Source organism: Aedes albopictus, chromosome 2, assembly GCF_035046485.1.
Source record: "Aedes albopictus strain Foshan chromosome 2, AalbF5, whole genome shotgun sequence".
Classification (NCBI taxonomy): Eukaryota; Metazoa; Arthropoda; class Insecta; order Diptera; family Culicidae; genus Aedes; species Aedes albopictus.
The window spans coordinates 299,395,908-299,412,383 of NC_085137.1; the positions used below are offsets into that span (position 1 = coordinate 299,395,908).

Genomic DNA, 16,476 nt, shown 5'->3' on the forward strand with positions numbered 1-16,476 from the left:
TTTCATCTTCATTAATAAGATTTTCAGCCCAACGCTGCTTTTTTAAAAGATTCTTAAGCTATACATTGAATTTTGTATTTACTTCTCGAATATTTTAAATTAAAATAATCAAATTAATCGACAAGAGCTTTACACTTTCGGTGATGACATGGCGATAAATTTACAGGTAAAGTCAGTTTGTGCTTGTTTCTGTGAAAAAAAAGGCCATCTCATTTGCCATGGGGGAAGATGCCACATAAAATGATTAGTAGAGGCACCAACAACCATGCGCCTGTGCTTCTGAATCTCCTTGAAAACACACGATTGATAACATTTTTCGAGCTCAAAAAAAAAACCCGACGGGCACTTTCGAATATACAGGGGATAGACAAAATGATTGCAATAGACAAAATTTTTATTAAAAAAATCAACTAGCTGTAACTTTTCGTAGAATGCATCAAAAAAGTTCGTTATATGAGTCATAAATGTTCAAACTTTCATTTCATTCAGTTAATCCGGAGATATGGAAGCTTAAAAGTAACAATCCGATAATCATGCATTTTGTTAGAATCGATCTAACTTTATGTTATATAGCCCAACTGATAGACAACTAATTGATCAACAAACTTTTTTTTTGGAAATGTTTGATACTAGTTGTAAACTGAATATATTTTTGAAAACTAAAAAATCCCGTTCCGATCAATTTGTCTATCTTCTGTACTCTGCGAAGTTGAGACAATTCTAAGGGTTCATCAGCCAGGCTTCCAGAACGATTGTTTATGTACATAGGCGAAGCTACTTAAGTAATCAACAAGTAGAGTTTGAGAATACTTTACACCATCCTCAGGAAACCTTAAACAATCGGAATATAATTAGACCAATGACGACGCCGGTCGTGTATTCATTGTCATAGAGCAAGGCAAAATGTGTTAGTATGATGTCCGTTGCTACTGAAGATCGGTTATACCTCTGCATCTGCATCTCCACGGTTATCTTGGGAAGAAGTTGTTTTGTCAGTAAAGAGAGGAGGAAAGTTACATGATCGGATTGACCTTGTTGACTTGTAACTGTCAATCACATCTACGTGTCTGGGCAGTAGACGTCCGTACGTACATATATAATTGGTTCATTTGTTGGGTTTCTTCTCAGAGTCGGCAACAGTTTCCTGACCCATATTCAGGCAGTGTGATATTTGCCCATCGTTTTTTTTTTCATTCCTGATTGTTAAACCTTATTTACAGCTCATTTGTCTACTAGGTTACTACGTGAGCGAAATCAATTGGGGTTTTAAATTTTGAAAAATGTATTATTTTTTTGATCTTTCACGTTTTTCTGAGCCATTATGATTTTTTTCAGATTTTTAGAACTTAATTTTAATACCTAAATTCATTTTAAAAGAGATTTTTTGAAATCACCTTTTGACAGCTGAGCAACTGTTTGACAGCTTCGCCCAGTACACACTGCGACGAGGGGTGATTCGACAAATCACTCCCATACAAACTTCAAATTGATTTTTAAATAGGTTCCCGGGCACCAAAATCGATGAAAATTTGGATTTCGGCTCAGTTTGACATGCAGATTCAGAATATCGAATTATCTCAACACCGTTAAAGAAGCCAATTGGCAGCTACTGTTTCACTTTTTACAGCGCTTTAATGTTTTGTATTCTACTGCATCGAGCTGAATAATTTTTGTACTACTTTCACTATCTAGCCTTCCATTAAAGAATAAAAATAGAAAGAATTCCTCTTGCCTTTTTCTATGTAAACTTCAAGCGACAAGACAAGTAGCGCTCTCTAAGCGTATCAAGGTAGAAGCTCTCTGTATCAGTGTTCGTGAATTGTCATAAGAGAAGGTGGTGTGCGTATGTTTTGGTATCCACATACAATCAGTAACGCACACTACCGCATGAAGGTTGAACTTTCATCCGCAGATAACGCTGCGGTAGTGTCCCCCCGAGCATCAGCGGAGTGGGCATTCTTGATATTCTTATTCTTTGCTTTTATGGTAGAATGATGAGAAATTAGATTGCTAATGGTGCTGTAGCCAATAAATTAGTTAAATTTATTTCATACCTTTGATGTTACATGTGTATTGTTTTGATATACGACACATTCTACGGGCCCCGTATTTATTTATTTATTTATTTATTTATTTATTTATTATTAACATCAACAGACATCTTATGCCCCAATGATGGCCTCTTATAACTAATACATAACGTATCATCAATACTCATTTTTTAAAGTTGAAATTTGGCATATTTCACATTTTTGTAACATTGTTCATTACTCTTGTCGTCCAAAAATGTATTCAACATGATATTATTGTAACAATAAATATTTTTTGAACGACGGTTAAATAAAATCGTGGTTTTAAGGCATTTAGGCACACTATTCATCAAAGCTGTCGTATTTCAAACACCAACACACTGATTTTTCAAAAATCTTCCATGATTAACTGATAAATGTATGCAGATTTTTTAGCATACAAAGAATTTTAATTGTAATAGCCCCCTATCCATGGATCGCATCACCGACCCAACGCTGACTCCCAGATCTCCCATCCTTTCCGTCTAATAAATACCCCAGTCCGTGCTGGTTGTGGGGATGCAGAGGTGATCTTGGTCTTTAGTAGCAACAATCAGCACACTCTAACATTCTTTTCCCTTCCCAACTGACTATAAGGACGTGGTCGGCGCCGTTATTGATCCGAAAATGTATGAGCTGCCTAAATTGCTCTTTGAGAATAAGTGGAGTGTCCTAGCCCTTATTCATTTGGATCTCAGTGCAATTGCTACCAGCTCAGATCAATCACGGAGGAGAAACCATTGACATGTATAGTCAGATTTGATCGGTGATCGCACAAAGAATTTTAATTGTAATACTTTACAACTCTGAGGTATGGCTGGCCAAAGTATAGATTTTAAGCGTTGTAACGTCACGGAAAATCAACCTTTATGGAATTTATTCAATTTCAGAACAAGTTTCAAATATGAAATTTTGTATGGTCTTTGTACTCCAGAATATCTTTCAAATGAGACTAAAAGAAAATAAATCGGTTTACTGACGCCTGAGTTTCACCTGGTTGAAGTTTGCGTTGTGTAACGTCACGAAAAAAAAGTTCTATGGAAAAGATCAAATTTCTCTGGCTTGGACGGCTCCTGCAGTGGACAAAGGTAGTTTTATATTCTAAACTACTTCTTTCTCGTTGTGTATGAGCCCTTTTTCAAGGTATCATTCATAAATTTCCATTAGGGCCCGTTCATGAACTACGTAGACTCTTGAGGGACGGTGGGGAGGTGATGTTAGGCCAAAATCTACGCTCTATGCAAATTTCAAAATGTGTGTAAATTGTAATTGTACTGTGATCTTGTTAAAATTTAAAATCGTAATCAAATGCCACTCAAACCGATAATTTTTATGATATCAGAGCCAAACAGACAAAAAACTGACAAAATTACCATCTCATATATCTCAGGGTATTGATAACTACGAGAGTTGGTGTTATCAGCAAAGTTGTTAGGTTGGTCAAAAACGTACAGCTGATGGATAGTTTGATTTATAGTTCAACCAAAAAGCGGCACTAGAAAACTTATAAATTTTAAATTTCACATATCCCACGACTCCAAAACCTTAGAGACCCAGTCAACACACGATCGTATATGATGTTGAATAGGATGCAAAAATGGAGGCGATATACGCACACTTTACACGCGGTTAAATGGAAGCAGGTACGCATATGGCCTCCACTTTAGCATCCTATTCAACATCATATAAGACTTTGTGTTAGCTGGGGAGATGGTTTCTTCGGCAAAACTGTTTAGTAAGTCAAGAACCTGCAGTGGATTTACCATTAGATGCAAGATTTCGCCAGTACAAGACGCTAGTTTCCATTTTGTAAAAGCTGGCAAATAATTAGAATTTCTCAAAAAGTATTCTAGAAGCTGGAACTTATTCTACCTTGGATGTATTGTATTCGAATCAAATGGTAATCTAAGACCAATATATTAGTCATCAATCTTCAAAAAATGATTTGATTTGATTCACTTTGTCCCAAGATATAAGATTTAATCTTCGTGTAGAGCTAACCAATCCAGTCCAAATTTGTAGCAATTACAGATAACAAGCTGAGGAATTATCAGCCAAAATTTGAGAATTTTTGTTAAAATTTCTACAGAATTACGGATTGTTGAATGTTTTCAAGATAATTAATAATATTGGTATGTTTTTAAAAATTTGCATCTTGCGCCACGGTGCGGCAGATATTATTACCAAACGGCTATGAAACTGAAAGTACTTGATCTACCAAATAACTTTACCGAATCAACAATATTTCTAATTATTCAGGATCCTGAGATAAACGAAACTAAAAATGTGTATGCCCTCTAGTGCCTCCTAATGGAAGGATTTTAAATCATGCGGCCCATCAATTGAAAGTTCTTGATCAGCCAAACAACTTTGTCGAGAACACCAACTGTCTAAATAATAAGGATCTTGAAATATATGGGATGGAAATTATGTCAGTGTTACGTCTGTCTTTGATATCACAAGAATCATCGACTCATATATCTCAGGACCCTGATCACTTAGAGAGTTGTTTAACTTTTCAACAGAGATGCCAGATTATTTTATCAAAAATCTGCATCAATACAGATTTTTTTGTATCGCCGTATTTGAGGGCATATCAGACATCAAAAATCCCAGAATTCGATAGAAACTTATAAAATTATACAACTTTTAGACGGTTTTTACTTTTTACCAGTATTTATTTTTCTTAGACGTTTGTAAAAATGCACAAAAATCATAAATTCTCCACAGTTTAACCACCAATTTATAAAGTTTTTGTTAAATTTCCGAACATTTTATGTTTTCTGGAGAATTCTGTATCACATTTGGAAAATCTGTATTTTTCTGTATTCTGTATCTTGTCTGTATAGAGGGTAAAAAATCTGTATAATACAGAAAAATCTGTATATCTGGCATCTCTGCTTTTCAAGGATCTTCAATTTAAAAGTCGTTTGGTTTATGGTTCTACTAGCCTAGTGGTAGATGAAATTTTGAAAAATCATGCGCATTAAATGTATTCGGAAAAGAAAAATTGTAAATTTTTAAGAAGTGCCCATAAATTTTCAAATTATGACTGCTAGTTTCTCAACTAGTCAAAACTTGTAGGAAACTTTTATAGAAATTCTAATCATTTGCAAACTATTATAAACTTTTTATTAGTGTCGCCCAGTGGCGAAATCTCACGTCCAATGGTGAATCAACTGTAAGTCTTTGTCAAATCAAACAACTTTGCCAAAGACACCAACTCTCTAAGTAGTTTTTTTATCACTGTTAGGTCTATTTGTCTCTGAGATCACAGAAGTTGATCTTAGGGTCCTAAGTGGTATGCAGATCCTCTGATACGCCTTTGGTTCAATAAATTCTCGCACACATCTTAAAACGTTTTTACTTGAATTGATGACATCGCATAGATAATTGAAAAAATGTTTTTTCTCGACGGCGTGATGAGTTCTATATTGAAAAATCTAAATATATGGCGGTGCGAAGTAATGAATCTCAGTGGTCTAGTACATACATATACATACATTTATTTGTTCAACATCATTAAGACAAGACATAATCAACAATAGTACGCCACAATACTCGGTTTGTGGCTGCCGCTCTCCATCCTCGGTCGCGCCCAATGCTCGCCAAGTCACGCTCCACCTGGTCCGCCCATCGTGCTCTCTGCGCTCCACGCCTTCTTGTGCCAACCGGATCCGTTGCAAACACCAGCTTTGCAGGGTTGTTGTCCGGCATTCTTGCAACATGCCCTGCCCACCGTATCCTTCCGGCTTTGGCCACCTTCTGGATGCTGGGTTCGCCGTAAAGTGCAGCGAGCTCGTGGTTCATCCTTCTCCGCCACACACCGTTCTCCTGCACACCGCCGAAGATCGTTCTTAGCACGCGTCGCTCGAAAACTCCGAGTGCTTGTAGGTCCTCCTCGAGCATGGTCCAGGTCTCGTGCCCGTAGAGGATCACCGGTCTTATTAGCGTTTTGTACATGGTGCATTTGGTGCGTGGGTGAATCTTTTTCGACCGCAGTTTCTTCTGGAGCCCGTAGTAGGCCCGACTTCCGCTGATGATGCGCCTCCGAATTTCTCGGCTCACGTTGTTGTCAGCCGTCAGTAAGGATCCGAGGTAGACGAATTCCTCCACCACCTCGAAAGTATCCCCGTCTATCGTAACATTACTACCCAGACGGATCCGGTCGTTTTCGGTTCCGCCTACCAGCATGTACTTTGTTTTTGAGGCATTCACCACCAATCCGACCTTTGCTGCTTCGCGTTTCAGGCGGGTGTACAGTTCTGCCACCGTTCCAAATGTTCTAGCGATAATGTCCATGTCGTCCGCAAAGCACACAAATTGACCGGATTTTGTGAAAATCGTTCCCCGGCTGTTGAGCCCGGCTCGTCGCATCACACCTTCCAGCGCGATGTTGAAGAGTAGACATGAGAGTCCGTCACCTTGTCGCAGTCCCCGGCGAGATACGAATGAACTGGATAGTTCACCCGAAACCCTTACGCAGTTTTGCACACCGTCCATCGTTGCTTTAATCAGTCTAGTCAGCTTCCCAGGAAAGCCGTTTTCGTCCATGATTCTCCATAGCTCTGCGCGGTCGATACTATCGTATGCCGCTTTGAAGTCGATGAACAGGTGGTGCGTTGGGACCTGGTATTCACGGCATTTCTGGAGGATTTGCCGTACGGTAAAGATCTGGTCAAGTGGTCAGTGGTCTAGTCTTTGGGACAAAATTAGAAGAATATGGGTGGCACTAAGCCGAAGATGGGTGCCGGAGTCATTAACCTTCATGAAGGAGTATTTATACTGTTGATAGCAATAACTCTGCCCTCCGAGCCATTTATCACAAAACAAATTTTCAATAAAATAAAGTTCCCCTTGAAGCAGTGACGATAATGCAATAATATATTCATAAATTCGGGCAACTTTGGCTGATTATTCTGATTCTAACATGATGTGCATTTTCGTGACGTTACAACGCGAGCAAAACCCTGTTTTAAACTGAACGGGCGTTGTAACGTCACGAAATGTAAAAGTCGATTATTCAAAAACAAATTCGAAATTTATATGTTTTATTTTCTTGTACCGACTTTTCGAACCCTCTAAGCAGAATACACTCTTCGAATGAGTGTAATCAGTTTCGTACCTTTTAATTCCGCCCTATGTTGCTTATCCTTTGACAGACACGCGTACTTCGACTACCACTTGTAATCTTCCTCAGTGTCAGCCCGTCTACTCCATAACTTTATGATCTATAACTCGATATTTTCTATAACTCGGGGACTAGCAGACATCTTCAGTGTGTGAGCATTGCAGATCTTCTATTTTTAGGCGACAATGACGCCTGCCACGTCAGGTTGCAGGTCTATGTGGGGAAGGGGAAGGTAGTGATAATTGCAATCTTCTGTGTCCACAGCAGACCAAATTTACCTCTGCGTCTGTACAAATTCATGTGGATGTCGGAGTGTTGGAGGAATATGGTTGGCAGTGAGTTCACACATTATTGGTGTGTGGATGCCGGGCGTAAGGTGATAGACTTGTGTGCTTATTACTATGAGGCTAATGCGGCACAGTTCTCTTGATTGCATAACTCGCAGGCGATATCTGATAGATTAAAACTGAGCTATGAAAGACAGAATGACGAGAAACGGCTCTTTCTGGTTTTAGCGATAGCTATGAACGTATTACACATGAGTTGCAGAGAAGACGAAGAAAGTATATGGAAAGGTTCAAAGTAGGAGGAAAGGGAAGAACCAGGGATTGAACCCAGGACCGTTTGCTAGGCCAACAAGCCCGTATGTTCAACAAAGTTTATGGTTCAAGAGACATTATTTTAAAACACTTATTTTGAGCACTTTCAGAGCAGTTTCTATATTTTCAATTTACGAAGTTAATGGAGTTCTTCTTCTGATTTATCTACTGAATATCTCTGAATTGCACAAGTGTATTTTCAATTTCTTGGTACTAATAATCTTATTTCTATATTTCCATGGTGAAAAAAAAATATCAATTTTGAAAAACAGGTATTTTCATACAAAAATGGTTACATTTATTTTGGAAGAAAATCGTTTCTTCCGAGAGTTTTTCAGTTTTATGTCGAACTTCTCTAGAAGAAATGATTATGATCCAATATGTTTTAATTTATTGATTCTTTTTCGGAATACTTAGTTCTGAACATTTCATATAACCATAACCAGATGAAAATTAAAACTTCTGAATGGCAGTGTCTATTCAGAAATGTATAATCCACCTGCTCCGTTCTGAGATATTTAGTGTCAAAAATAAATCGTTTTAGAGGAAACTGAATAAACTACAAATTGAGAATATAAAAATGTGCTGTCTTTGGGAATCATATTAAATATTAAATGCTCTAAGATTGCAAAACATAGTTTTTGTGGGAAATCAGTGAATGAAAAGTTACTGGAAGAATCATTTTTTTAAGGTATCACTCCAACTATGTAATAATAATATGTGGAAACTTTCCCACAGACAGAATATGGCCAAAGCTACGTGTTAAGGCGTGAATTATTTTGTTCAGCCAGATAAGGTTTTTGGACTATGCAGGGTTCAATTTTTGCAATTCAAAAAGTAAACCCGTTGAATACGACATTTCCAGTTCAAAACAGTAATGAAAAGATTAACAAAACTCAATTTTCAGGTTTTTGGTCGTGAGAATTTCCCCCCATATGTTTTGTAACTCGATAGTTCTATAACTCGATGGCCTCTTTGATATCGAGTTGTGGAGAGTTGACTACATGCTTGAACGAAAAAATGCAATAAAACTGATTGCACTAATCTAGTGATATTTTGATTCTCTTTTTATAGTAAACAAGAAAAACGACGAGATGAGCTATGCAGATGTAAGTATAACAGAGAAAAAAAAAATAACGAGTAAAGAATATCATTAAATAACAACACGTTCCTTCTCGGAATAAAGGTGGTACAGCAGCTCCATACGACCTTCTCCAGCGGAAAGACGCGAAATGTCGAATTCAGGTAAATTACTCTGCACTATGTATGATGATCGTGTTGTATTATAACACGATGCGCTGAGCAGCCAAATGATTCAACCCAAGGTTAATCATACGCTCAACTCGTTTTTCTAATTTACACTAACCCCTGGATGACCTGGCAGTGACAAAATGCAGTAAAAAGCAATTTCAAGCATTGCAGTGAATATTTCCTTCAAACTCATTCCACAGGGAACAGCAGCTTAAAAACTTGCTGCGCATGTATGAGGAGAACTCCGCGGAAATGGTGAACGTGCTGGCAGCCGATTTGCGAAAACACAAGCAAGAGGCGCACGTGCTGGAGATCGATTTTCTTATCAACGACATTCGGAACACCATTTTCAACTTCCGAGAATGGGTCAAACCGGAGAAGCCGGAGAAGACCATGGTCAACATAATGGACGGAGTGTACATCTACAAGGATCCGTACGGAGTGGTCCTGGTGATAGGAGCCTGGAACTATCCCCTACAGTTGACCTTGGTCCCGGTGGCAGCCGCAATTGCCGCTGGAAACTGTGTTCTCATCAAGCCAAGTGAGGTAGCGGCAGCGACATCGAAGTTCATCGCTGAGACCATCCCAAAATATCTGGATTCGGTTAGTGGATTGTGCTCAGTCGATCGATTGTGTGTGAATTGGGCGTGAAACTAGCGGAAAATTGATTGTAATGCTTTGTGTGCTGCCGAGTTTATTCAGTTGTTCAGAGATGTTTCACTGTTGCTTAAATGTGCTCATCTTCATATACAGATTTTGATAAGCACATCATACAAAAGGAAGCAACTTCACATCGTAAAATATTTGTTATACATAATACTTGGCTCGAGCCGATCGTCACACTTTTAGAGACTCCTGCTTCCCCTATATATTTTTATGAGGGTGGATGGTCGAATAGTGTATTTATTTATTTATTCAGAAGATTAAAACTAGAATGAGAACAGTCAACCCGCTAACATCAGTCAGACAATTGCATCATTGTAAACTGGCTCTACTTTTCGATTCGGTCAGTGATTTAACAACAATAAACCAAACGTACACAAAAAGCGAATAAAGCCTGCTGGAGGAAGAGACCAATAAATTTTTCGTAATAAGCTTAACTTTTCTCTTGTTCAGTCAGTCAGAACTTGTCCCACGCTATTGCAATTTTGTGTATTGCACCGTTGTCTACAATCGCGAAAAAAAAACAAGATAAGTGCACTTCGCACAAACTGCCACACAGCAGAACCAGTTCCACTGCCCATGTAATCTACGGAAAGTCGTCCACCGATCGATTGCATAAGAAAGACGGTATGTCTGCAATTACGCTTACATCGTTGCAAACAATCTCTTTATTTCGTCGGCTCTCACCTCAAAGCACACAAATCGATCGCTGTGATAACACATTGCAATAATGTTGCATTATGAGCAAATATGTCTACCGTACTGCATATAGGAATGCTACCGCGTGGTCGAAGGCGGCGCAAAAGAAACAGCGGAAATCTTGCGACAGAAGTTTGACTACGTTTTCTACACCGGTTCCGGACGAGTTGGGCGCATCATTCATCAGGCGTGTAACGAGAACCTCACACCGTGCACCCTGGAGCTAGGTGGCAAGAGCCCCTGCTACATCGACAGCACAGCGGACATTCCCATTGCAACGAAACGGATCCTGTGGGGCAAGTTCATCAACGCTGGCCAGACCTGCATTGCGCCAGATTATTTGCTGTGCTCGAAGCAGGTCCAGAAGCAGTTCCTGGAAGAAGCGGGAAAAATTCTGAAAGAATGGTACGGCAACAACCCGAAGGACAGCCCCGATCTGTGTCGGATCATCAATCAGCAGCATTTCCAGTAAGTATGATATTTTTTGTCAACTAACAATTGGAATCATGAAGCTCGAGATGGTTTATCTATTTGTTTGATTGTGTATCAATTAATTATACCCAGCTATAAAAAAGACAATTGACACATTCTACCGTGACGTTACAACGTTTCGACGCATTCGTAGTCAGATTTTCCACTATAACTCATGTAAAGGATTGTAAATTTCAATTTTTTTTCACATTAGGATTCCTTTTAAAATGTCCGATACATTTGATCTATTGAACATTTTTTTTTATTGGAAAATCTGTTTTTTTTTGCAATTTCTCATCGTAATAGGCCGTTTTACCTCACGCAGATCTGACAGGAAAAAGCCTACTTTCCCACACCAATTTAGCAGTGCTGTAATGATTCATTACAGTATTGATTTGCGTTGCGTAATAAACCATTACAGCACTGTTTTCAGTTTTGATCAACTTTTTGAATCTTTCTGGACGCAACTTTGAAAAATTGTGAAAACTGCAAAGTATAACAGGCTATGATCAGACTTTTTTGAATATGGCTGTGCAGTTCAGTGTGCAGTTTGATGAAAAGGTTTTGTTAAAAAACAATCCTCAAGTGATAATTTATGAAATTGCAAAAAAAATGTTGTACGCAGCTCGGTGCAAAACTCGATTTTTACAACACTCGTCCTAATTATCCAACTCGACAAGCCTCGTTGGATAAATGTACGACTCGTGCTGTAAAAATTCTTATTCTGCACCTTGTTGCGTAAACTACTATTTTGCAATTTCTCATTGTAATAGGCTGTTTTACCTCACCACGCATATCTGACAGGAAAACGCCTAATTTCCCACATCAAATTAACAGTGCTGTAATGGTTCATTACAGCACTGATTTGCGTTGCGTAATAAACCATTACAGCACTGTTTTCAGTTTTGATCAACTTCTTGATGCTTTCTGGAAGCAGTTTTGAAAAATTGTGACAACTGCACAGTTTAACCGGCTATGATCAGATTTTCTTAAACATGTCTATGAGCATCAGTATGCAGTTTGATGAAAAAGTTTTGTTTGAAATTTCCCTCAAGCGGTAATTTATGAACTTGCAAAATAAACGCAACTCGGTTGTACGCAACTCGATGCAGAACTCGATTTTTACAGCACTCGTCGTAATTATTCAACTCGGCAAGCCTCGTTGGATAAATGTACGGCTCGTGCTGTAAAAATCGTCATTCTGCACCTTGTTGCGTAAACTACTATATTACTGCTACAACTGGTTTTTACCGAACTTGGCTGAAAAATCTAGAAAAAAGGTTTAAATTAACTCTTGATGTTATCCACCAAAAGCTTGGGGTCACTGTCGTAAGCATGGAAAAGTGAATTGTTGATGTCGTTATTGTCATCTTTCATTCAATTGCAATTCTTCTTGGTTTATTTGAAACATAATGGATAGTGTTTACTGCATAGACATTAAACCAAACATGTTTTTTTTTAATTCTTATACTATAACTTTTTTTTAAATGTAGTAAAATCTGTTAATTTTACATAACATTTAAAAATCGTTGAATACGTCAAATTAAAGACATTAAATGTAAATTTAGTTAATTATCTGTGAAATGAGCCACAGAGAATTCAAATGTATTTATTTAATCTATTTTTATGTAGAAGCTTTCCAACTTCTAATTGATTTCAAATTAGAGTAAGTTCTCGATCAAACAAATTAGAAAAACATTCAGCATTACAGTCTTAATTCGTAGCTTCACAATTTGCTTATACAATGTTAAATTTTAATATTATTCCCAACAGACGTTTAAGTGCCATGATCAAGGGAGCCAATGTGGCAATCGGAGGCGAAACGGACTCCCAAGAGAAATACATCGCTCCCACGATCCTCGTCGACGTCAACTCGAATGACCCCGTGATGCAGGACGAGATCTTTGGTCCGATCCTGCCCATCATTAACGTCGACAACGCGTACGACGCCATCCGTTTCATCAACTCAAGGTAACTATTTGATAATCCATTTGTATCCCCACTTTGTCCCCCAGTGCACATCTTTTCATTGAAATAGTCGATTGTTGAGTCCCACATCTTATTGAAGCAATCTAGTGCCGTCCATCATACCTGTTGCGGTCATCGCCATTGATTAATGTTATTATTTTTGTCGAATCACTTTCCACCCCACCCGACAACCACAACATTGCGCCCTCGCTCCATCATCCAACGATTGGTCTCTCGATGTGTTCAAAATTATCCAAATCAGATCACCCGCGCTTGTCATGTACATCTTCACGCAAGACAAAAAACTGCAAGATCTCTTCATACATGGTACAAGGTCGGGCAGTATGTGCCTCAATGATACCATCATGCAGTACGCCGGTAAGAAGCTACAAGCCTGGTCCCATTCCGAGTCGATCGGTGATCGAAGCGCTCTTTTGGTGGTGGTTTCAAGTGGTTTCTTCTGCTATTGGTGATGGATGATTTGAGTGTTTGATGCAGGAAGACTTAATAAAAATGTTGAGGTCATATGCTGGTGATGGATGCTGTTTTTTTAACTGTTTTTTTTAAACCACGAGATAATTATCAAATTTGAATTCTGATAAACCCGTTGTATTCAAGAGTAATTTAGTTATTAATTTTCTATAATCGATCAGAAGTATACCAATTGCATTATGTAATAAATGTATCTCGCGAATAGTATCCTATTAATAAGCGCAAAACTGAAGTGATCAATCTATCTTCATAGATTTTCTCTATTATAATAGAGAAAATCTATGAAAATAATAATTATTAACTCCGTTAGCAAAATTGAACAAAACATCATTCTCGCTTTTATTGTTGTTTCAAACGTCCTTGTCCTTTCATCATACTGCACCGTAAAATCTTTCGAAAATGATTTCAAGTGTTGGACAAATTGATCACTGTTTTTAATCCTATATGTGATACTTAACAGGATATATCTATCCGAAAGGAATTCACGACTAAGATATTTTTGTTCGCGGGATACATTGATGATAAAATGATTTTGGGTTTGAAAAGAAAATGTCTCACTTATTCATCGTAAAATTACTTCATCGAAATCTGGTGGTGGTTCCATCCTGTAGAATTAATCCTTTATTTATATGCTTTCTCCCTTTCAACCGTATACTAGAAACAAACCGCTAGCTTTGTACATCTTTAGTAAGAATAGAACGGATCAGAAGGCACTGGTTACTAATACTACTAGCGGTGGAGTTTGCATCAACGACACAATGATGCACTGTGCAGGTTAGAGGTTTTTATAATAATCGGGAAGTTATGTACAAGCTTGTGATAGTAAAAAAGAATGTACCGCAGCCGTTGTTTTGAAGCTATGTTGGATTTATGAAACTAATCAGATTGGATTTATAGTATGTGTTTTCTGATAAGTATGTACTGCATTTCAAAACGACACGACCATTTCAGGTTGAAGGATTCGTCATTGATATCACCGTCATCATTAAAATTTCGAAAGCAGTTTTCTCTTCTAAAACATAGATACAAGTTTTTGATGAAAATGTATTCACTGTATTCCATTCTCCATCTGGAACAATGTGAATACATTTTCATAACTGTAGTGACTAGAGATTTTCTTTTTCAACTATTCAAAATCTCTGATCTCAAACACGTTCTCTTGGATTGAGTTTTCCAGGCTCAATGTGTCTGATCGAACTTCAAAACCAGAACATATTCAAACGCTTTCTTAGATTTTTTTCTTATATCGCATGCCGTAAGGCATTGCCCAGAATCCGGACGCAGATAATCACGTATATCATAACAAACAGAAAAGGTTAAGCCCTCAAAGCGAAGATAATTTATTGTAGTTTCATGGAAAATATCATTGAAATCATTTAATTTAATTTTTCATACATTTTCTCATTTTTTCGTGTTAACATCCTTAAAAATCTGCACAATGGTAGTAAATTTTAACACCAACCCCTTCGGCGTATTTGTTTCACAATCGGGTCATCTCTGTAGTGTCTTGAGACCCTCTATGTACCAGTCTGATTAGGAATCCGAAGAAACTTTGCCAAACATTTCTCTTCTTGCAATGTTAAGGGTAACTCAGTGAATTCCAAAGAGGCGAAATTAGAGTGTTTTTTCGTTCATAAACACTATCCATCCGTGATGATACCACTGAATATCTCCGGCAGTCGTGATAGCTCGCCAAAGTAGCTCAAACCTCTATAGATGTCCCGTGTGCATTTTTGAAAAGCAGCACGCGATTCTTGAGGCTATCGTCCTTGTACACATTTGTTGTCATTATCGTGATATGAGAAAACGATGCTCAGAGCTCGAGCTTGCTGCCAAATCTAGAAATTCCAAGCAGATTAATCCATGAACACAAACTTCAATCTTCCAGGGACACTTCCTCATGGCATGGTTAACAACATGTGAGTACATCACACGTAATGGTTTTGGAGATATTCACATTTTGGCGACTGTCGGACCTCACCACGCTAAATTTTCAACGTGTTTGTGCAAGTTTTTTTTCCTTCTCTTGACTTAAATTTGAAATAACTTTGCACTCGTTGCAAGAAAATCGATGAAATTTTCACCATTAACAGAGGACTAGTTTATGGTCTGACTGCTGTAAAAGAATGATTTATAATTGAGAGCTCTCGAACTGTGCACATTAGGAATAGTAAGCTAGTCCCAAGCCCTATTCTTTGGTTCCTTGTGCAATTTCGATTGCTTTGGTCAATCACGGAGTAGCAACTACGAATTGTGTAGTCATCTATGCTCATGCTCATGCTCATGCTCATGACTGCTGTAAAAGAATGATGATTATGATCATTTAGAGCGTCACAATAAATTTTACTTTGCGTTCGGATTCAAACTGGACAATGCTTTACACTGAACGAAAATCGCGCACAAAACTTATCGTAATAAATTTACATAAAGTTTATATTTTTACTCACATTTTTTTATTACTCGAACGAAACAGCATGCAAGATATTCTTGCCTAGTGCTCAGACAAATCAACTATTCATCTAACTTGCTTGATATAAATTTTGTTAATATAAAATTTTTGGTCACTACAATAACGAACATCTGTGTTTTGAACGAGAAAACTGCGTTCGAAATTTAAATAATATCTATGACGAATTCTTTAACCTTAATCCTGAGGCATATATCTGCCTGGTATTTATAAATTTATATAGAATGTAATGTGCTTCGTGTCTATAATTTATATTTCTATAAACGTTGAAATTAGCGGATACATATTAGTTTATTTTGGCCCATATAGCCGAGGCGGTAAACGCACGGGTATTCAGCATGACCATGCTGAGGGTGACGGGTTCGATTCCCGGTCGGTCCAGGATCTTTTCGTAAAGGAAATTTCCTTGACTTCCTTGGGCATAGAGTATCTTCGTGCCTGCCACACGATATACACATGCAAAATGGTCATTGGCAGAGGAAGCTCTCAGTTAATAACTGTGGAAGTGCTCATAGAACACTAAGCTGAGAAGCAGGCTTTGTCCCAGTGAGGACGTTACGCCAAGAAGAAGAAAAAGATATTAGTTTATTTAGCAAGACCATTTTGAGGGTATGTGGACTCTTTTCCGGGTACGGTCCTGGTCCTAGTATGATCATAAATGACCCG

The 16,476-nt window shown here is 38.0% G+C and overlaps 1 protein-coding gene across 12 annotated transcripts in view; it reads left to right on the forward strand.

Moving 5' to 3' along the window:
• Nucleotides 1-16,476, forward strand: part of LOC109423814 (aldehyde dehydrogenase, dimeric NADP-preferring) — a 95,096-nt gene that overhangs the window by 60,725 nt on the left and 17,895 nt on the right. For 7 of the 12 annotated variants that reach the window (XR_009997798.1, XM_062852146.1, XM_062852145.1 and 4 more), the window contains 6 exons: nucleotides 8,874-8,908; nucleotides 8,986-9,044; nucleotides 9,251-9,653; nucleotides 10,486-10,880; nucleotides 12,657-12,854; nucleotides 14,002-14,117. Coding sequence is in view for 11 of the 12 variants with exons in the window: in XM_062852146.1 (XP_062708130.1) it covers nucleotides 8,874-8,908; nucleotides 8,986-9,044; nucleotides 9,251-9,653; nucleotides 10,486-10,880; nucleotides 12,657-12,854; nucleotides 14,002-14,117 (1,206 nt within the window). In the remaining variant the exon portion in view is untranslated. Of the gene's footprint in view, nucleotides 1-8,873; nucleotides 8,909-8,985; nucleotides 9,045-9,250; nucleotides 9,654-10,485; nucleotides 10,881-12,656; nucleotides 12,855-13,113; nucleotides 13,230-14,001; nucleotides 14,118-16,476 lie in introns of all 12 variants that reach the window. The other 5 variants (XM_029879541.2, XM_029879540.2, XM_062852147.1 and 2 more) reach the window with 2 other exon arrangements.